Source organism: Eutrigla gurnardus, assembly GCF_963514095.1.
Source record: "Eutrigla gurnardus genome assembly, chromosome: 21".
Lineage (NCBI taxonomy): Eukaryota > Metazoa > Chordata > Actinopteri > Perciformes > Triglidae > Eutrigla > Eutrigla gurnardus.
Window position 1 is genome coordinate 6,880,122 of NC_139932.1, and position 22,913 is coordinate 6,903,034.

At 43.2% G+C, this 22,913-nt stretch overlaps 2 protein-coding genes across 3 annotated transcripts; both read left to right on the forward strand.

Moving 5' to 3' along the window:
- The first annotated feature begins 240 nt into the window (after nucleotides 1–240).
- vezt (vezatin, adherens junctions transmembrane protein) lies at nucleotides 241–12,958 on the forward strand. Of its 2 annotated transcripts, none has more exons than XM_084038998.1 (12): nucleotides 241–378; nucleotides 2,238–2,375; nucleotides 5,830–5,919; nucleotides 6,015–6,199; nucleotides 7,112–7,396; nucleotides 8,261–8,418; nucleotides 8,539–8,687; nucleotides 8,942–9,297; nucleotides 9,744–9,937; nucleotides 10,221–10,327; nucleotides 10,440–10,647; nucleotides 10,998–12,958. In XM_084038998.1, the coding sequence occupies exons 1-12, from the start codon at nucleotides 343–345 to the stop codon at nucleotides 11,564–11,566; spliced, it is 2,475 nt and encodes an 824-aa protein (XP_083895124.1). In that variant the 5' UTR covers nucleotides 241–342; the 3' UTR covers nucleotides 11,567–12,958. The 2 variants fall into 2 exon arrangements, with proteins under 2 accessions (XP_083895124.1, XP_083895125.1); XM_084038999.1 differs by having other exon boundaries at nucleotides 8,273–8,418.
- Nucleotides 12,959–14,523: 1,565 nt separating this feature from the next.
- On the forward strand, nucleotides 14,524–22,301 carry metap2a (methionyl aminopeptidase 2a). Its single transcript, XM_084038636.1, has 11 exons — nucleotides 14,524–14,687; nucleotides 16,588–16,677; nucleotides 16,793–16,855; nucleotides 17,070–17,172; nucleotides 17,856–18,017; nucleotides 18,215–18,396; nucleotides 19,703–19,797; nucleotides 19,882–19,978; nucleotides 20,232–20,335; nucleotides 20,458–20,573; nucleotides 21,250–22,301. Exons 1-11 carry the CDS (start codon nucleotides 14,531–14,533, stop codon nucleotides 21,500–21,502), a joined length of 1,422 nt encoding a protein of 473 aa, XP_083894762.1. The 5' UTR covers nucleotides 14,524–14,530; the 3' UTR covers nucleotides 21,503–22,301.
- The last annotated feature ends 612 nt before the right edge of the window (nucleotides 22,302–22,913 follow it).

Consider the following 22,913-nt stretch of genomic DNA (forward strand, 5'->3'; position numbering starts at 1 on the left):
CAAGACATTGTTAAAAAAATATGACCTTTTTATTTTGAAGGACATTTCCGGAAATACACTGGTTGTTTTACGGTACCTTTACACTAGATGTCCCGTCTTGCTTTCCAAACGGTTAATTCACTGTCGCTCGCGCCCACTTGAGGCGCTCTAAACTGGCACGGGCAAATGTCTGTCGCTCGCGAGCTCACAAGCAAGCGGCGGCGAAAGACGAGCATTATGGGAATTGTAGTTGTACGCGAAGTTTAGCAACCTGCTAACTACCAACTTCTCAACGACTGTTCCCAGCTACTGCCGCCTACAACTTCAGAATGCAAACGGGCTGCGTATAGATGGCGGAGAGCGATGACTGAGGAGTTTGACGAAGATGTGGTATTTGAGGTTTGTATTACAGCCGTTTATTTTTAATCGAAACGTATGGATGCTTTGTCATACCACGCGAGTTCTGAGGTTATAGGCGCTGGGTCCCCGATTCATTAACGGCAGCTAGCTTACAATGATATCTCACAATGCTAGCTTCACGTAAGCTGCCGTTTGCCCCGTCGTCATGCATTGACGACCCAAAACAAATCCACGTATTTGGCTCGCTGTTAATTGCGTTTCTGCCAAGGAGCTTTTGGTGGTCACGAGAGGGAGCTGAGCTGCGCGAGTTTGCGCATTGTTGTCGGTGTTTCATCATTACGAGACTGATATTTAGAGGTGGGGTGGGGATGTCCAGACCCAATGCGTCGGTTCTGGAAGGAAAAAAAAAACCTTGACACACACGCGCGCGCAGCTACGTCTGGATGGTGACAACATGAGCTGCGACTTGCGTGTGAGTAGCAATTCCTTGTTTGACAGCTATCTGGGCAGATAGTATGTTATGATGGGTTAATTACATTAAACATAGATGCTCCTGTGCAGCTGTCCAGAGACACCGAGAGACAAGCAGAGATGCTGAGAGTTATGTTTTACCTGCAGCTGGGGCAGAACCGAATCAGACATGTTTTGGACAAATTCTAGCATGGGATGTTATCCTCTATGCTTATGTCATGCCTGATTTGATTCTGAGCTTTCTATGTTCAGGGTAAGAAACAGCAATGTCTGTGTTTAGCCCTCTGTGAATAGACAGGATTGTTACATGATGTCTTGTGCTTACATTTAGTACAGTTTCCGTCGTGCATGGAGGGGATAAAAAACAAGACAGCCCTCGCTTCTGTATTAGGGATTTGAGGATTTACACATGAAGGCACGTATGCTTTCCTCCCAGAACAGAAAAGTAAGCCACATGGAGGAGACATGGAAGACAACAGTAGAAGAAGAGAGAACTGGCCTATCAGAGTCAGGGCACCTTTGGATTCACACAAAACTAGGGCAAAATCAGCTCATCCCGTGTCAGACTTTTTATTCTTATTTAACCTTTAATCAACAAGGCATGTCATTAAGCAGACATTATCTAGAATGACAGCGTGGCGAAAGGCAAATTCTCTTGACAGAATAAAACTATAAAAGACAGGAGAACACATCCAAACAGTTCCAACACACCCATAACTGGCATTCAATCACAACAAGCATTGCATGAAGACATGCAGACTAGCAAACAAGCATCGGGCAGTAGCAGACAACAGGATCGGGTAAAAGAACAAAAGTAGCATACTACAAGCAGTAAGAATAGCATGGAAAACCAAACCGCAGACGCAAGAGAACAAAACACGCATGGGATAACAGTAAGTAGCAGACAGACAAAGGTTAGGGAATACGAGTGGGACCGAGAAACAGCTGGGCGTTTCAGCCAGAAAGCTCATAATAGAGTATTTGAAAGCTGAAAGCTTGGGGATGGAATTGTCCAGTGTTAAGGTTTTTTTTTGCAGATCAACAGTATTTGGCTGCAGTGGACTGGAATGACGACAGACAGAATACAGTAGGGCAAACTGAAGGTTTTTGTAGATAAGCACGGGCCAATGAATATTAAAAGAAGTGAAGAATTACGTTCACACACGTGAGGTGAGGAACAGTAACGGCTTAGTCCAGAGAAAAGACACAGCCCTGGGAATTTCCCAGTCATCGCTATCTAGCAAGTTGGCAGGTGGTCAGGGAGGACGGCTGGAGGCACGCCGGAAGACAAAGAACGTGCCTTTCCAGACTCATGACCTAGTCACCACATTTTCACCTCAGGTCCATCCATCTGGTACGATCTCTATGTCTCTCGCAGTCGCTTCTGGTCCATCACTCCTCAACTCAATCTGTCTCCGTCTTTGCAGAACTCCCCTCTTTTCCAGTACCTGCATGATCTAGGGCACACAGACTTTGAGGCATGTCCAACGGCATCACAGGAGGACGAATATGGCGGACAAGAGGGGGACCTCACCTCTCCCGACGAAGATCCAACGAAGACTTCTGTGAGTTCCTCCCATCGTCAACACAAACACCATACAGTCCTCTCCTCTTACACTCTCCTCTCTCAGAAAAGTTATTGAATTTCTTCAGTACTTCAATTAGTCTCCTAGATATGCAACCATCAATAATGTTGTCTTGTATTCTCAAGTCAATTTAATTATCTCCAAATAATCAAATAAAATGTGTCTTGCAGCCGGGTGAAAGACAGAATGCACACATAAAACATGAAGTGAAATGCATATTTTAAAGATATGTAAGACATACTCAACAAGTTAACATAAAACGATTTGTGTCAATAACGGTATACGTAAATATAAAACCTCACTTTCTGCTCAATGTGAGGATTAGCTGGTTTCTCCTGTAATCTCGATATGGAATGTAATCCAAGATTGCACCACCGATGGCAGCCCTGCTCTCTGGTACTGTTTCTGTTTATTTGTCATGTTTTACTTTTGCCCAGCTTCGTTTTCCTTGTTTTAACTGCATTCCTGTGTATCTGCAATGACAGCAACCAGAAAAAAAGGAGTTCAATGACTCCACATGTAGTAAAGCTGTTTCAGATTATCTTCAGTTTGTCAGACAAACAATAGATGACGTTGACGAGGATTCTGGGAAATGTGCTGGGCTTTCTACTGTTTATAGAGCAGACAATGTCACTGACTGTGTCTTTGTGTCTGTGTGTTTGCACACATGTTGTTGTCTCACTGTTTGATCCGTGCAGTCAGACAGAAAGTAATTAATTTATTGATTGAGACTATTGACTCCAAACAGTGACACATGTTCGCACACAGTCCCCCACAGAGCGTTATGTGAATTGGTTTATAATATGCTTCGCTCCGATCAGACAAGACATGGCAACAAGGGCTTCCGACACACAGATGCAGGTATTTTTACTTTGCACGTTCTTTAATCTGTTGTCGCACATAGGAATGGGACGATATAGAATTTTAATGCGGGTCGCGATAAAAAGATACTCTTATCTCTAAAAGATAACTTGATCCCAGGGAATTTCCAGCATCAGGATAATCGTGAATAGAAAAGGCTGTCTAGCCTCTAGAAGAGAAAAATAGAGATTTAAAAACATAGGCCTCCAGGAATGATCAGGAAGAACACATACAATGTTGCTATTTAAATAAATGTATATATACATTTTTTTTTCTCATTTTTGATCTTCATTTAAAGAAGATGTATTCTATCTGTGATGAAATAAAAATGTGAGCTAAATGATTCCACCAGTATTTTTACAGCATGCCAATGTCAGAGTTTTAAGCATATTTTGATGATTATCGGGATGAAAACATGACATGGAATGTCCATATTGTACAAACATTAATCCTGCCTCTGTGAGCATCCTCTCCCAAATTGCATGTGTTTTGTTGGTAATTACATGTGTGTGCCTGTTGTTAATGGATCAGTGTGCATTTCCACTCTGCAATCAAAGGAACTTGTGAGCTGTGAGTGACTGTAGTTGTTTTTTTTCCCCATACAGTATATATAAAGTGACTGTAGTTTGAGTCGCCCCGTGATTCATATGGACGGGTAATGTGTCCTGGGAAGCTCAGGATCACATGACTCTCCTCACCCCCTTCTTTGCGACGGGAAACAGTTTTTTGTTTGTTTCATTCAGGAACTTTCCGTACGTGTCACGCTTCCTCTCTGGTAAGCTGTTGTTCTAAAGAGTTAAGGAGGATGAGGGATTCAGATGAGACAGGAAAGCTTTTGGGTCGTCCCTGTGTGACCGGTTTCCTGGAGCTCAGATAAAGCCGGAGCCGAGCAAAACCCCTCGTCCACGTAGACAGACCCCCGTTTGTCTTTTGGAAGCCGTGTAAATGAACTTGGTTGAAGAAGCCGATGATATATAAGTCACATAAACAGGCAGGATTAGCCCAAAGCAACTCATGATTGTTTCCATTATTAATTAGTCAGTTAATCGTATATTCTGGACAAAACTGTGAAAAAGCCAAAGCAAAGTCTTCCCATTGCTTGTTCAGTCTGACCAAAACCCAAAAGACAGTTTCAAGTTCACAAAGGGAAAATTAGCAAATTCTCACATTTGAGAAGCTGGAACCGAAAGCATTATTTGCTTTATATATGTGAAACCACGACTTGCTGTTTTTGTACAGATTAAACATTATATAACATGAGTGAGCCTTCGAGGTGCTGGTAGGTGGATTTTGTGTGAGTCAGGCTCATGGTTCCATCTCCCAACTCTATTCCGACTGGACAGATATGAGAATTCGTGCTCAGCAAGAGGTCGAAAAGAGCATATTTGCCAAATGTCGGACTATTCCCTCAAAGCACTGCATGCGTCACACGGGGACTTGCTGTCATATACAGCTATCTGTACGGAGTGTGTCCGTTCTCTCACGTAGTAGCGATCAGGCCAGTGTCTGCAAGCTGGAGTGTTGTCTGTGTGACTCCAGGAGAATACTGATGAGCAAGAGCTGACTGTGGCAGGACATTATACAGTAGTGAGAGGGCAGGCACCTGCGAGTGAATCTGTGGGTGGGTGACATCATCTGTGGTGGTACTGGGTGGGATACTTTGATACTACAGAGAGGATGGAACAGGATTCGTGCCCACTTTGAGGCTGATGACCAGTGTTGTGTGAATGCCACAGTCCTCAAACTCAGTAATCAATACTATTGTGGCTCGTAGACTAATAACACTTGTGCTCTACCCCCTAGAAAAGGGGTCAGCTCACAGGCTGCCAGGTCTGATTCAATAACCCCTAGAGCGCTCTTCATAGGATGTTATGATTATTAAAGCCCAAGCATCGACACATAAAATGTGTTTCGAAATGAGTCCTGTTCTAAAACAAAGCAAGTCCTGGATGCCAAGAATCAGGTTAAGAAGATTAGTGAATAATAGATTCTATTCATGATTAGGCGATACACTGTTGGTTTTTTTTTTTAAGGCTGTTGAGAACTTGAAAGAAAAACTTGCAACATTTGAAACAGCCTGAGCTTTGTTATGCAGCAACATGTCAACGCACTTTCCAACTGTCGACCGTGTATTTTGAAAGGGTAAAAGCTGCAGTTTTTTATGTGATAGGTGTAAACATTACAACGCCAACATTGAAATTTAACAAACTAAATGTGGTTTTTGTGCCACACAGCAGAGCTATCCAAGGTTTTACAAACACACATTGCTCTTATTGTTGTTGCCTGAAAGAGTTTGTCTCCCGGGATACTCCCTTTGACAGTGTGTGTGTGTGTGTGTGTGTGCATTTGAGTGCACACTGCACACACTTTCTGGGAATTAAACCCATGCTCGAGGAAGCACACCGAAATGACTGAAAGACCTGCAGGTGGATCATTTAGTATTTTAATCTGGGATATAGTTCATCAGTTGATCCTCTGGGGCTGTACCAGTGCATAAAATAATGGAAAGCCCTGTTACGGAGCTTTTACTTAATTGACTGATTTTAACTGTCCCCCTGTGTGTGATTTGCAGGGAGGACGCTTATGGAGGCTGGCTGAAGCCTTGTTGGGATGGAGTCCGATTCACCAGGCGGCTGCATCTCGTAAGATGGGCCAGCAGCTGGTGGGTAGAACGGCAAACAGAAAGGAATGCTGGCACTGAAACCAGCAACTATCCTTTTTAAGCACATTTTCCCATGTGTTTCTCTTTTCTTGTAGGACTCTGTGTTTGGCCAGTACTCTGTGAAGTGCATTCTGGACCAGGACGTCCTGCTGCAGGAGGATGTGGAGCTGATTGAGCTATTGGACCCGAGTCTACTCACCCTGGGCTCGTCTGCCTCTGGCTCATCCAGCCGAGCGAACATCCTGCCCAGACCAAGCCTCATAGCCAGGCCCTCCCTATGGTAGATTGTTAGGATGCAAACACACACAAATGTAATAATAATAATAATAATAATAAGTGGATGTGCAAAAGAATTGGTTTAGCAGAGGCTTAGGGGTGACTATAGTCGAGTATTCCACGATTCTATCTAAGGAGCCTAATTTGACTGCCAATCTCACAGTTGACTTTTCGCAGTGACGGGAAAATGTGTTAATGAAATAAAGGATAATTCATAAATCCCAACATAGCTATTACAAAATGAAAGAATATGTCACATTTGTTAGAGCACTCCCATAATAATGTAGCACTATCAGAGCGCTGAATATATGAACAATTCTCTAAAATCTGCAGGGAGAGATGGCGGGAGCAGATGTTGATGTCTCTCTCTTCCCCCCCGCCTTTGCGTCTGGATTGCTACAATATGGCAAATTGAATTAGGAGATTTATTTACAGCCATAAAAAGAAAGCAGGATGAGGAACCATGTCTCCGACTATCGAGCTCCGCTCTGTGTCATTACTACGGACAGCGCTGCAACAACACACACACACACACACACACACACACACACAGACACACACAAACACACTAGACCTAACAAGCAGCGCTGCTTTACATTGTACTGAAACAACAGCTAAGCAATAGTAAGACGTATTTCAGCCACTAATATTGTTTTACTATGTTAATATATATGAAAGATCAAGTATAGACAAGACTCGACCAATCATATTCAACTACAGAATAAAATGCCTCCAAAAAGGCAACTTTTGATAAGGTAATAGTATTATTACAGTACTTCCTATGACTTGGAAATTAACTTTGACATGTGAAACTGATGGATAGTCCCTTTGGTCTCTTCCCTATATGGATCTAAACAGTGAAATCAACAGTTAATCTTTGCACTAATCCAAATTCCCTCCTCTTGTCCTCACTCAGGGACATGGCAGGGCTGGTGGGCCTGGCTGCAGTGCTGCTGGGTCTCTGCTCCGTGTCTGAGGGCCTGTGGTCGCTGGCTGCAGCCCCGTGGGGCCTGGCGCTTCTGGGCTGGCTGGGACTGAGGGGGGTCACGCTGTGGAGACGTGGCCGCATGCAGAGGGCCGTCCACACACGGGCCACCCAGCTTCAGACTCTGGTCCACAACAGCAAGACTCTGACGGGGCTGTCTCGCAAAGCGCTGCGCCTGGTGCAGGAGACGGAGGTCATCTCCAGAGGGTTCACCCTGTAAGTGTGCTTGCTTTATGTCTATACTTGCATTTCACCCAATCACATGTTCATGTGCATTTCCCGTCATGTCTCCAACTGTCACTGCTTGGTTCAAGCCTGCTCAGTTAATTCACTGTTTGTCCAGCAGTGTGTGTTATCTGACCTCCTCGGGTAGCGTGTCTTTAGGGGTTTCTATTATTTATGTTTTAGACCACAACTTGTCTCTGTGTGTAAAGCTTTAGCATTGTCTATAAAGACACTATAGCATTAAACTTCATTCACTAAGTATGTTAAGGGAATGGTTTCGCTAACCTGCTGAGAGTTGGATGAGAAGTTCAATACCACTATCATGTTTGTTCGGTAAATATGAAGCCACAGCCAGCAGATTAGCTTTGCTTAGCATCAGTTAGCTTGGCTCTGACAAAAGACTGACCTGTACGGCCTTCTTACACTTCAGTTTTTGTACGAATTAAACAAACCACATACAACATGTTAATAGGTGAGGTTTCACGGTGCTGGCAGGTGGATTTTGTTAGGCTAGCTGGCTGGCAGGCTAGCTGTTTTATTGTATTTGTGCTCAGCTAAGCTAACTAGCTGCAGCTGTAGCTTCATTACCACACAGAGTGCTCTTGATCTTGTCATGTAACTCCTGGTACCATTAAGCGTCTTCCCTTAAAAGTCGGACTATCCCTATAATAGCATACATATTGTCTTGTTCGTCACCGCTGCCTTGTGTGTTTAACATTCCCGTGTAGTGCTCATTGTCTCAGTTTGTCGGTTTCGTCTCATGTGTCGTCTTTAGTGAAGTGGTGTTCAGTGTTTTGTGTGCCCCTCTGCCTCTTTGGGACGTCTCCACAGTTGTATCACATTTCACTTGTCAAGTTTGCTCGACAGGGTGAGTGCGGCAGGCTCCTTTAGCAGGGCGGGGCCAGGGGCGGTGCCACGAGGCCAGCAGCTGATCGGACTGAGGAAGTCCTTGTACCGGGCGCTCCGCACGGCCTTCAGAGCCTCGCGCAGGGCCACCTGTCACATGCTCAAGTCATATCCTTTACCTTGAGAGAAAGACTTCATAACTCAAATAAGCGTCGTCTATGGGTTGTTGACAACACGTTGAAAACATCGTTTTCATGGAAGGGTGACGTATCCTTAACTACTGTCAACGTTCCCTCTGAACTCTGAGATAGATAATGTGACCAACTATGTGTCTGCGGTGCCTCTGAAGGAGCTGGGCCTCGGCCTGGGGGTTGAGCACCTGGGTGACGAGCAGGCTCAGGAGCTGACAGATGACTACAGCCTGCCTGCCCTGAAGGTAAGACCTGACACACAAAGTTTCTCACGCTAAACTAACCCCACCAGCGGCAAGGATCTTCCAAAGGAAAGGGAAGATGCTTTTATCTTAATTAACTTCATCAACTTTTGCACTGCCTATCCTGTATTTTACAATCACTTACAGGTTTGTCACATCAGCCTATCAAGTCTCTTCGGCCTCTTCATGATCTCACATCATTTGGCTCTGAAACTGAAAAAGTGACTGATCAGCGTTGTGGTTTTGTCCTCCTGTAGATGCTGTTCCAGCTGTGGGTGGGACAAAGCTCTGAATGTTTCCGTCGACTGGCTCTTCTCCTGTCACCCCATAGAATAGAGGAGCCAGAAGAGGGCGGATCCGAGGGAGACCCCTCCCCTCCTCCCGCCCCGCTCCACCGCTGCATCGCCGCAGTGACGGAGCCCCTCCATCACGCTCTGACCAGCTGCCTCTGCGAAGTGCAGCGCAGCTACGACTTCCATCGACACTTTGAGACCCAGCTGAGGACGACGGGCTCCGACAGGACGGGGAGGGCGAGGGAGAAATGCCGAGAGCTCAACACCCTGCACACCTCCATCCGAAGCCTGCAGCTGCACCTCAAGGCGCTGCTCAGCGAGTGAGACGCAAACAGACGCACTCACAAAGGAGCCGATGGAGATTAGGAGATTATTGTAAATTCTTAGACTGACAAGAGAAAAACCCCACTGAATTCAGAAGATTTCCCTTATAAAAGTGTATTGTTATGACCACACATCCAAGCCATAACATAAAGGGTAGTGGAGATTTAAAGATCAGCACGTACTAAAAAACATTTTTCTATTTTGACTGTCTTCATCCCTATTTCTGTCTGGATTTCATGTTTATGAATCTGATTCTTATCAAGACAGAAAACTATCAAATTTAACTTTCTTAAAGTTTCTTTTAGTCATGTCATGTCGCACGGGAGTCACCTGGTGTGTATTCCAGAAAGCGGGTTTTGTTTGTTAACCCTCCTATCTGGAATACACACCTACTTTCAGTGTGTCAACATTTGCCGTCCTCTCCCGTTTTCGATATCATCAGGATGATCATCCTGGAGGACGACCTGGAGAAGCTGATGGTGTCCAAGGAGCCGACGGAGTTGACGTTCGAGGGCTACCAGGACCTCAGTGACCGGCTGCACCAGCTGCAGCCTCACATGCAGGCCAGCGCCGGCTGCTGGGAGGACACCATCGGGCAGGTGGAGCGCATGCTGAGACGGGTCAATGCATGTACAGGTGAGCCCAACTCAAACACTCTCATGGCTGTCGGCTAAATATTTAGCTAACAGAACAGTGACACCACTTTTAGTAGTATATATTTACACTGGGCCTATTTTTAGCACACTTCCTCCTTCCTTGACCATGACTCAAGACTATTAGTAGCGAGGAAGTTGCTCCTTCACAATGTAGGACAAGAAACAGACCATCCAGAGCAGGGAAGTCAACACAGCTCCAATACCAAGTTGTTGAGCTCATGTGTTTTTTGTTGCAATGACGGCCATCCACGGCATCTCTGCAGGTAATGCGCCAGGTGTGGTGCAGTGTGTTCCCCCTGTACCTGATATTCCTGCTCCTCCTCCATCCTACCCGTTGATCCTGGACAGAGACCCTGTGCCAGAAGAGCTGGTAAGATGAAATGTCCACTTTCTATGTGGTGTCTTGCACTGTGTGCTTCTATTTGGCCCATTAAAAATGTGCCCTCCTGTTCTGTTCCCTTGTTCAACCCCCCCCTGACCAGGAGTGGGAGGCCTACGTGTCTGACTCAGACTCTGACGGCGAAGGCGGAGGGTCTTGGTGTGACATACTGTCACCGGAGGAACGGGAGCGGCAGCGGCGGGAGAGGGAGGAGTCCCGTCGCGTCCTGTCGGAGCTTAAAGCTGTGCTGGGCTTCCGTGCATCAGAAGGGGAGAGGATGAAGAGGAAGCAGATGCTCTTCAACGACCAAGGTCTGCACTGACCCATGTCACTTCTCCCCTGTGATCATTTGTAGATGTGGATATCAGAGTTTGACTGTTTTTTTTTTGTAGACAAAACAAAGTGTTAAATGCAAAGGTAACATCAAAGCAACTTTACACAAAAGTGAAAAAACCCTGTGATCTCTACAATGCTACGTAGTTTTTTTCTTCATTTTTGCATCTTTTAAAATGAGGTGCTATTGAAGTTTTTGCAGTTCATAAAAGTCTGTAAGAAATAGTCAGAAGTGCCCATCACAAGCCCCAGATTTGTAATACAAGGTTAAAACAAGTAATCAATATAGGAGTTCAACCCTAAATGATATATTTCTTCCTTCTTGCAGCTGCTTCAGCTCACAGTGAAAGTTCAGATCCTGTCACAAAGCTATTAGACCCTCCGAATTCTCTGGGCCCAGTAGAAAGTGGCGATGAAGAAGGAAACCACTTTTCAGAGTGCTCTGCAGGAAGCGAAGGGGAGGAAGGGGAAGGAAAAGAAGGCAGGGTGAGGCTTGACCCCTCGGCAGAGCAGGTGACGGAGTTCAGCTGTGGTTTGGAGGAGAAGCCCGGGAATATGGGAGGAACTTCGGTGTGCGCAAGAGGGGGAGGAGGAGCGTCCGAGCTGCACCAATATGACGCCGTCCTGGAGGAGGGGGAGAGCCAGAACGGCCTGGACTGCTTCCTGAAGCCTAAAGTCCCCGCTGTCTCTGTGATGGACAGACTGACGGAGATACACGGCTCCCAGGCTCTCAGCTTCAGCTCCGCCCTCGCCGCTCAGGTGGCGGCACGCTCGCAATCGCTCCTCACCATGGAGGAGCAGACGTTTGGGGATGCTGATGATGATGAGGAGGAGGAGGACGAGGATGACGAAGAAGATGAGAGCGACCGACGAACCCCCAACAAGGACTCAAATTAAACCCCGCTGCTTCAACCAAGCACTGAGCAGAGACTGTATTTATGTCTGATTGTCTGGGTGTCTTTATTCGATGGGTCTGTGTTACATCTTAACTGTTTCTGCTGTGGAGGCATTTCATATTCACGCAAATCTCTATTACCCATCCGTCCATTTTACTGTACATTATTACCCACAATTCTTACTGCTCTTTTGCTGTTAAAACTCAGGTACCAGAACCACTAAAACAAAGTATGACCTTGCAGTGTTGAGGTCAGAAGACCAGAATGTCTACGGTTTACTTGGTGACATCCACACAGCGTTTATTCACAGTCAAGATTGTAGGATTCTTTGAGAATAAAATGGTTTTAACTGCAGTTTTCAAAGCACTCCAATCTTAGTTACTGTCGGGACGTTTTTGGCTGGAGTAGTGGAAAGCTTGAGAGCGATATGCTCGGAGACCGTGGTACTTCTCTCTGTTCAGACCGATCACAAAGCTAGATGAATGGCTGCGCTGCTTTCTTTGTTTGATTTAATTTGTTTAATTTGAGACAATTAAATTCAAACGTGTCTCCGGGCTTTATGAAACCTACAGAGATGAGGGGAAAGAAGCTGTACCACAATGTAAAAAAAAAAAGTCCTTCCGAATTCAACTGAACCTAAATATTGCAGACAGAATGTAGTTATAGTATTAAAAGTTAAATTACTCATAATAGCCCTTTTCAGAGTATTTGCAATACAAACCTAAGAAAACAAGGGGTTTTTTTGTTGCAGATTTCAGGGGCTCAAATTTGTACTCGAGTTCAATCCTTCAGTAAATGTACTGTCGGGCATTGCAAATGCACACTAAGTGTGAGAGGGAGCAGTGCAACAGGAAATAGAATGCTATTTTTACTATCAGTGCTTTATTTTTGTCCAGCCCTTTTTTGATCCATCCCCTTACTTACCGTCTGACTGGACACAATGGGGGTCAGACACATAGCTGACCGTACACAATCCTATTTGGTATACAACACTATTGTATCAAATAACTAGTAGTTGACCTGCTTTTCGGCATCTGTGTCTACAGGGTCACAATCTGAGGAAAGAGACACTTTATGAACTGGTCTGTGTGCTGCTTTGAGGTTTAAAATCAAATACCTGTACGGGTAAAATAATGAAAAGGAGGTTGATTTTCTTTCACGTGAGGGCAATCTATACGTTTGTGTTTCATGTGAAGTTGCCATGACTCCGTCAGCCCTTGTGTGTTTCCTCCCACAATGCCTCCACCTTCCCAGTCTTTCTTGTCACCATGTCTGCCTTGTCCTGACCCTTCCTGCACCCTCCCCTCTGGGTGAGGTCTACCCCCCCCCCCCCCCCCCCCCCCCCCCCTCCTGCATTTTCCAACATGAAATAAAATACCGTTCTGGAAGTGTTCGATGTATCCTGAAGTCTTTTGTGACGCTTCATGTTTCAGAGGCTCTCACGGTCGGGTTAGAGGAACAGGTTTGGTGAGTTACCTGATATTGTTCGTGGGGTTTAGCATTTGTCTACCCCACAACAGCTGCTGCTCCACTTTTAAGCGATTCCTGCCTTTGGAGATTTACATGCAGACCTGATGTATTGGACTGAAGACTTAACATATAAGTACCCCTGTCTCGGGGCTTAATACACTTAACAAGGAAAACGTAATTTTTCAGTAACTCTACCTCTGACATTTTAGTTTGGCATCAATCCCATCAGCTGAGTATTTGACTCCCACTAAAGCCACATATATTGAAATAATCCTCTTCTGTACAAATGCGTATCAAGTGGCTGAAATGTTTCTAAAAATAAAAGTACCACAGCTTTATTAGTGACATTATTTTATGTAGCTGTTTACCGTTACAGGTTCACCACCTAGTGGTCAATTATGGGATTGCCCTGGTTCTTTTGGCAATCATGAAGGATTTTTACAGCAGAATGTGCATGTGTAGAAATTAGTTTATATATTATTATTATTATTATTATTATTATTATTATTATTATTATTATTTTAAATGTTATGTGTTATATTAGACCGTTGAGTTATAACTTTTGCTAGCAGATCACATTTTAAATTATTTGGGGGATTTTGTAGCTAGTTAATGTTACAATTCCAGTATTTGATGATGTTGATAATACTGTAATCAGTTAAGATTATTTATACCCCAAAAGATATTTCCGAGTTTGGCTCGGCTCCCCAGTGCACGAGCCCCACTTCAGCTGATTCGGCATGTTTTACTCTGTGCTGCCTTCATGTGCTCTCATCGAGCTCCGATTTTTTTTTTTTTTTTTTTTTCAGTTTTTCAAGTTAGCAATGATATGAGATGTTTTAGGTGGGACTTACACACAAATACAACACACCTGTTAACGCCTGATGTTGACTCAATCACACTTTGTTCGTTAAAGCAGCAGAATGAAGAAGACAACACAAACTATCTTCTTTTTGATACAGTTTTGCATAAAGTGCACAACTCAGTCGTTAATAGTTAATAGAACAAATAGTGAAAACGGAAAACACAGCAGCCAAAACTGGATTACCAACAGGGCAAAATGGCCAACAACACCAAGACCCTCAAGGAGCCCGAATGATTGAGATTATCTGCAAGGGTGCACTCACATAGCATAAATGACAACGACAATTTGTGACAAATTAATAAAATGCTCACTTTTTCGTTATATTGTATGCGCCACTAAACCCACACTATAAAGTGAAATACACTTGCGTTACAACATAAGGGCCTTAATTATCATTAGTGTATCTAGCTTATATGATTGACGTTTCTAACTTTCTTTTACATTATAGCAAGTAAAATCGTAGCGTATTAATCTAAATACTAAAACTACTTCTACCATTAATAATACTAACATTAAGAAGAAGATGACGGATATTATTGGTTCTAAAAACAACGAGTGTCCTGGAAGGCAGCATCACACACAGCACTCCCACAGTCCCTCGCGCTTCCCTTTCCAGCAGCGCCTGCGATCATGGCGGACGTGGTTGCGGAGCAGGTAGCGGACCAGAAACCAGTCCCGGACCGGGACCAGAACGGGGAGGCTGAGGAGAGAGAAGAGGCCGACCCCGTGGAGGAGACAGCGAAAAAGAAGAAGAAAAAGAAGAAGAAGAACAAGTCAGCAACGACAGGTGAGGCTTGCTCGACCAGTTTCTTGCTAACAGGCTAGCAGAGCTAATGTTACTTATTAGAGCTAGTTAGCCGCAGTTAGCTGTGACGAACCGGAAATAAATGGCGGTGGCCTTCATAATAAAGGTGGACAAGTCTTTAAGGGAAAATATATATTATTTTACTGGGTTGAACAATTCTTTAACATGATTGTAAATTGTCAGGATATAGCGAAGCGCACTTCTTTGAGTTAAGTCAAACTCAAATGACAATAAACAAACACAAATGCGACGTTTTTGAGTACTACAGTTTGTCAGTCACATTTGCAGCAATTATTAACGATAACCATAATATATAATTTTGTTTACGCGATAACTTAAATAAAGAGCACATGATCGATAAATCAGCTGCCATATTTTCATATTTGAAGAGGAGGTTTTATCAATGGACTACATTTTAATTTATAAGCGAGTTATGGATATATGTTTTGTTATATGTTGTTCGTTACATTATCAAATTAATTGAATACACATTTTTATTTTTGAAAGGATGAAAAAAAAGATTCTGGGTAGCATTTACAAAAACAGCAGTAAACACAAATACCTCACTGTCTTCGAAAGGTAATGTTTATTAGGATAAAGTAAGTAAGAGAAGTCACACCACACTCAGAATTGTGTTGTTTATATTGGAACTACCATTAGAGTTCAATATTTTGTCTCACATGACACTTGAGTCTTAGAAGAACAGTTTTAACTTTAATGTTGACGGGATTGCCAGTGTCTAATGTTTGTCAGTCATATCTTGCATGTCTTGTATTATATTTTATAGTTTCGTTCAGATACAGTCGCCTAAGTCTGACGTGTATTTTGAAAGTCACGCCGGAAAGGCGGCGTTGAGTCGCATCTTACTTGACGCTGATCATCATTAGCCATGCGGGTTGAGGGCAGTGTGGGTGGTGTTGCTGTAGCGCCTGTCAGGCCTTATAAAACACGCAGAGCCTCGTACAGCAACAGTGACATCTAACACAGCTGATACAAAACCCGATAAACCGCTTATTCTGAGAGAAAACACAAGAATCTGCTGACCTCACTGCTCCTTTTAGTAACTGTTGTCCTCGCCAACTGCACTGAGCCTCTGCCAAGTTGTCCTGTTTCATAATTCTCCGTTTGCCAGAGTTGTTATGTAAGTAAAGAACATCCAAAAGATGGGTTGTTAAATAAAACAATCACATTTAAACATGAACCAGTGATCCCCATAAACCGTTCAGGCCATACTGTATCGAATATCTGATACATAGAGAGATTACTAAATGTCAAACGTTCATTGCATACATAACAAACACTAGGGTAATTAAAAACAGGTTTAACTCTGATCACAATGTGCCCTGTTTATTAAATGTATGTAAATGCTCTCTTTAATGTGTCATATTATAACAACTTTAAATATCTATTTGTGGAAAAAGACACATAGTTGTTTTTACCCTTTTGAGAAGTGAGTGCTACAACTCTTTAAGAACACCTGACAGGTGTGTTTGGGTTAAAGTGACATCCTGGGACTTCCACAACATGTACAAAGCAGCAATAGTGGTTATTTCAGCCATGATCAATGAAACACTGTCGGTGTCTACGTCGAGGTAAGCCATGTAGACCAACCCTCCCCCCATCCATCCTACTCCGCCGCACATCTAGCGCAAGTGAAGCGAATAAACACCGGTAATCCTGCAGTCAAACTTGCGTGAGTAACTTGAGGCAAAAATGCGACTCTGAATGATGATGCCAAGATAATAATCAATGTTTGTATCTTTTTACATCACTGTCTACTTTCTACTGTTTGTGCTGATACAGCAGCTTTTGGGCCGCTGCTAGTTTATTGCTTATTGGAGTGTTTGTGTGCTTTCTGTTGACGATCTTCTTGCTGCTGCAGGCACCGAGGCTGATGGAGTGGTCGAAGTGACCAAACAGCTGGAGAAGCAAGCAGTGGAAGACAAAGAGAAAGAGGAGGATGGCGAGGAAGGTGATATACTTGATATAACTCGCATATCTTCTTTCTAAAACAATGCTGACACACATTACATGTGAGCTTTATATCTGGTGGTTGGTGCAACAGCAGTATTCTTACTTCTGCACAGATGGAGATGATGGAGAAAACTCTGCAGGAAAGAAGAAGAAGAAGAAAAAGAAGAAGAAAGGACGTGAGTTGATCACATTAATTTGTTAGTGCTGCAAAAGAAACAATGTTTGGGATACATTAATTATATATTATATATTTCACACTGCAGTGCTGTCAAGCACTGAATGTTTTATAATCTCACAGTTGAAAAGAGCAAAATCTGTACCTATGTTAAGTTGTCTTTTTTAATTTAAACCCAGTCAGTTTGATGACATGTTTTTCTTGTTTCCTTGCAGCCAAAACTCAGACTGATCCTCCATCTGTGCCAATCTGTGACTTATACCCAAGTGGAGCGTTCCCATTTGGACAGGAGTGTGAATACCCCACCATACAGGATGGGTAAGAAGAGCACACACACCTACACCTCTGTTAGCATTTTGAGCTAGTTACCTACATAGTTCATCAATCCTACTGGAACTAAAATAAATTGGACTTTTGCCAAATCAGTGGACATCGTTTAAAATGCACCTTAAATACATTTGTTTCATTTATACATTAAAGTCCTAGTGAAACGGAAGTTAGAGCATCTTTGGCTTTTGTACTGTGACACATTCCCCAGTGAAACAGAATATTTGAACTGTATACAGTTATAAGAGGGATTTAAATCAAATCCTCACATTTGATTGGGCCACTAGAAAGTGGGTGGGTTGAGACTGTAGTGTGACAGAGGACTCCACACATGTGGCGCTTTACATTACGTTTCAAGTGGTGCTTCACATGACGCTTCAGAGGAAAGAATGTCTCTTTTTAAAAAAAAAAAAAACATATTTCCTTGTTTCCTCTTCTCATGGTTTCCTTGCGAAGAAAAGATGCAAGTGAGGAAATGTGGATGTAATTTACGAGACTTATGATGCACCCACAGTCCTCTGTGCCTCCATATTGTGTTATATTCTAAGCCTGCCCACTTTTTAGCAGCCCAATCAAATGCGAAGGATTTGATTGATATACTTAAATAATAAAGCAGTATTCTGTTCTTGATGCCCAAAATGAAAATGTGTCTTGTCGTTGTGTGCTTCTCCCAGCCGTGTTGCAGGGTGGCGTACGACCAGCGAAGAGAAGCGGGTGCTGGATAAAGCCAACGAGGAGGTGTGGAACGACTTCAGACAGGCAGCCGAGGCCCACAGACAGGTCCGCCAGCACGTCCGCGGCTTCATGAAACCTGGCATGACCATGATTGAAATCTGGTGAGGCTGCGTTTATCACTGTGATCCACTTTTATTATTATTATTATTATCACTATTATTATTAGGTAGTAATTATAGTTTGGTATAGTTTGATCTCCCTGAAGCCTAACTGACTTGAAGTGTTCCTTTCATATTTTTGAACAGTGTATTTTATTTCCTCTCTATTCTTCTCATATTATCTGTCGTGCCACCCCCAGTGAGCGGTTGGAGGACTGTTCTCGTAAGCTGATAAAGGAGGACCGGCTGAACGCCGGCCTGGCCTTCCCCACCGGCTGTTCCCTGAACCATTGTGCTGCCCATTACACTCCCAACGCCGGAGACACCACTGTCCTGCAGTACGACGACGTCTGCAAGATCGACTTCGGCACGCACATCAACGGTACCACAGGAATTAAGTGCTGCTTCAACTACTCGTTGTGCTGATGTAGACAAGTGATGCATTCAAGGGCCATTCTGTTCTATAATTGATAGACAGAGTGGCAGCAATTTAGGATTTAAACTTCAGGCGGCTAATGGTTTCCATACATTACTGTACAAAATGAAAATTAATTTGTCAGATTTTTGAAACTTGACACTGATGGATAATTAATTTCACTTAACAGTTTGAGTTGGTAATAATGTCCCAAACAGCTTCCATCATTGTTATAAGTGCAGATTGAAGCAGTTTCAGGGCCTGTGTTGCTCCTGTCATGTTTTACTCCATGTGGCTTCATTTTGCACTGCACCATATAAGCCCCGCCCCCCTATGGAAGAGCACAATCATAGCTAGAAGAGCAAGCTCACTGCACTCTGCAGTTCTAATGCCATAAATCATAAAAAGTAAAACCCAAGATGAAAAAAAAACAAGTTGAATTGATATTAATCGTGTATTTTACAAACATTGGAAAACAATGGAATCTATATATCCAGGATTTTAGAAGTATCCACAAGTGCTACCAACATTGGAAAATAATGTATGTGGGCAATACATAATGAATTAATTACATTTGTATTTTCCTACTTAAAACCTCTGTTCTCTGCAAACAGCTTGCAGTTCGGTGGAAGTTTTACTTCCCTTGAGTTTTGTCGCATGTCTGTCGTTTTCCGAGAAGCGCTGAATTTATTGTTTTTTACAGGATCTTTGTTTTGCAGATAGTTTATTTAAAGCAACATATATAATAAAGGGATTTTGACGAAATGTCACAATTAAAAATTTTGATATGGTTACTTTAAACATAGAAGCCTTTGTCACACATGATGCGTTCAAGGACTGTCAGAAAGGTGAGAATACAACAATAATGTTAATACAGCCATTATTATTTAAAAAATAATTTACACATATGCTTTTCCTACTGTGACATGTCAGAATATCCCCTGTGAAAAAAGACCTTGCACCAAATTTCAGTGCTGAGTCTGTATTGTGGTTGTGTTGTGGACTTCAACATTCCAGCATCATAAGTTGGCGGCAGTGCAGGGACTTTCTAAAATTTACAAATCATTCAACATCAGTTAGTTTCCCTTTTCTTAACCGGAAAGCCCCAAATGTTTTGGACATGTTGATCTTTTGTCAACTTTAGTAAACACGCTGCTTAAAATGTGTCCAGAACTGAATTTCCATTTCTTTTGCTGATATCCTGCTGCTGGAGGTTTGACAAACGGCAGACTGAGGGAAACACAGACTAAAACATACTGTTTTCTGCTTGCAGGGCGAATCATTGACTGTGCCTTCACTGTCACATTTAATCCAAAGTATGACAAGCTGCTGGAGGCTGTGAGAGACGCCACCAATACTGGAATCAAAGTATGACTAACAGACATCCCTCACTCTGATGTGTTTTATGTGCACGCTGCCTGAAGCTCATGAGTTCCTGTTTGTTTGTTGCAGAATGCAGGTATCGACGTGCGTCTGTGTGACGTTGGGGAGGCGATTCAAGAAGTGATGGAGTCCTACGAGGTTGAGCTCAATGGCAAAACATACCAAGGTAGGTTCTTCTAGCTACACACACTGCGTCGATTTACATAAATGTTGATTAAATATCTGTGTGGTACATTGAAGTAACGGCTGTAGACCACCACACTTTTCCACCTATTTTTCAAGAGCTCCTCGATACAAATATTGAAGGTCCTGACATGTACTTCTGACATGAACATGGTTAACCCAGTACAGTAGTTTTACCTTCTGATGTCAATGAATTCATGTAGTTTTACAAATTAACTGTGTTTCTTCTGTTCCAGTGAAGCCAATCCGAAATCTGAACGGTCATTCAATTGGTCAGTACAGAATACATGCTGGCAAGACTGTGCCCATCGTTAAAGGAGGAGAGGCAACAAAAATGGAGGCAAGTTAATTATGACGTCATCATTTTCACTATTCATATACTAAAATTTAAAGAAAAATTTGCTACAGCAGCCTTTTCCGATCCAGCAGTCGCCCCGTTAATTGATAGTTTTCACCCGGCAGGAGGGAGAAGTTTATGCCATCGAGACATTTGGCAGCACTGGTAAAGGCATGGTCCACGACGACATGGAGTGCTCTCACTATATGAAAAACTTTGACATCGGCCATGTTCCCATCAGGTAAGAGTTTATCTGTCTGCGTGGTTAATTCCTGTACACAAAACATGCACCACTTATTTTATGGTTTTATGGTTCGATCCCAGTCTGACACAACCCCTGATGATGTTTTGTGATTATCATTTTGTGTCAGATCAACATATTTTGCATCACACCCTTAATTCATAAATTGCATTGTAATGGACAGATACTTTATACCCAATGCTAGAATTGGCCATTTCTTTGATGTCTGGATAGAAATGGATAAATGGAAATAAGACTCAAGGAAAATAAACATATCATACAAACACATATAGTTCTAATGTTTGACTCAAAAATAGCCGGTATGCACGTTGCATCTAATGTTGCTAATAGGACTCTAAAACAATAAGCACCACACAGTAAAGGACCAGATTTCCACAAGCTACACCGAAACCCCAGAAATCTAGCAAGCCCCTCGCCCGCAGAGCCTTATACGTTGTCAGACTGATGGGTTCTGAGATTGGGTCGAGTAAGTTTACTAGAAAATATGGGCAGGCTGGTAACAAAGCAGCAATCCGAGTCAGTTTTTAAAATTTACAGTCGTCCACCCTCTCACTCAAAGCTTCATGAAACTTCATTCGAAAACCTCAATGTAAGTGACATTCGGTGCAGCCCTACTGTGAACCTGCTGATGTTTCCATCACTCCTTCCTCTCCAGGCTGCCCAGAGCGAAACACCTGCTGAACGTCATCAACGACAACTTCGGCACGTTGGCGTTCTGCCGGCGCTGGCTGGACCGTCTGGGCGAAAGCAAGTACCTGATGGCCCTGAAGAACCTGTGCGACCTGGGCATCGTAGCCCCCTACCCCCCCCTCTGCGACACCAAGGGCTGCTACACCGCTCAGTTCGAGCACACTATCCTGCTCAGGCCCACCTGCAAGGAGGTGGTGAGCCGGGGAGACGACTACTGATACTCCAAGCCCACCCTTCAACAACAGCACACCCGCATCACCGTCACCACACAGCACCTCCAGACCCAGTTAGCAACTCCTCCTTCAGAGAAACGACCGAAAGGAGCTTCTCAAACAGGACGCTGTCATTCCGGAGCTGCTTTGAAGGATTCGAAATGCTGCTGCATTCCACCCACAATGCACCACTCACATCTTGCACGGCAGAAGGATTGGCTTTCCGAGTTCTTTATCATCAGCCACAGCTACAGAAATTGTAAACAAGCCAACACATTTCTGTTGGTGGACGTATTGTAGTTTTCTACAATGTCCTGTGGACCTTATTTTACAAAAAATAAAACTCTCAAACATTTATTTAAGTTGCTGCTGAAACGAGTGCACCCCACGTATGACAGTGAGTGTGGGGAAACCCCCCCTTCATTTTCAAAGTTTTTATGGCTCCACTCTGAGCCTCCAGTAGTTTAGTGCTCCAGTTAAATTAAGCACAAACACTACTGATGGTGTAAGGAGTGGTCAGGCCTGTGCATGGCCAGACATCCCTGCAAACAGACAACTCCTAACATTTAAAGCTCCGGTTGTCGTAGTATTGAATCTGCATACGACCACCGTGCATCTGCAGCTGTATGTTTGGCTTCTGTCGCAACACTCTGGCCTTCTAGTCAACGTTTCCTTGATATTTCTAAAATATCTTTGAAATGGTTGCTGCCACTGTTTGTTTCCTGGATAATAATGCTTCATTTTGAACTCCCTGAAAATGTTTTTGTAAGAAAAAAAAAAGTTGATTAAAATGATTTTGCTCATTGTGGGCCTCTGGTGTCTCAGTGCCAAAAGTAAATTGAGATTGTTGGATAGTTAAACTAGAACAGAAACAATAATAGGAAAATGTACAGCAACATCTTTGATTGATTTAAGTCATTTATTTAAGACTTGCAGCGACCTCTTGGTTGGGACCCCGTTCTATCTATTAAAATGCAAGTCAAAAATATGAGTGAGGATATCTTGGATTTCTTGACAAAGTCAAGTGATTCCAGCAAGTACCTTTGTTTATGATTATCAGTCGCATGCCTTATCCCAGCATCCACAAACGTACATTCAGAGCCTGTTTATTTTTGGGCAAGCAAACAAATCCCAGAAGGATCAGTAAGTTGGCTTTTTCGTGATACTGGTTCTCACAGTACAGCAACACTACAAACATGAATATGATGATGCCAGATGTTAAAAACATCTACAGTGGTTATTTATTCAGAATTTTCTGCACTATAAATACACATCTACCGTCACATGCACTAAACCTCATGTGTCTTTCATTTAGCTTTAACTGTCCTGCAGCATGTTCATCTGCAAGCACTTAACTTGCTCCCTATTACTATTAGTGTTATATTATTATTAGTTGTACTTGCATGCAAGTATATAA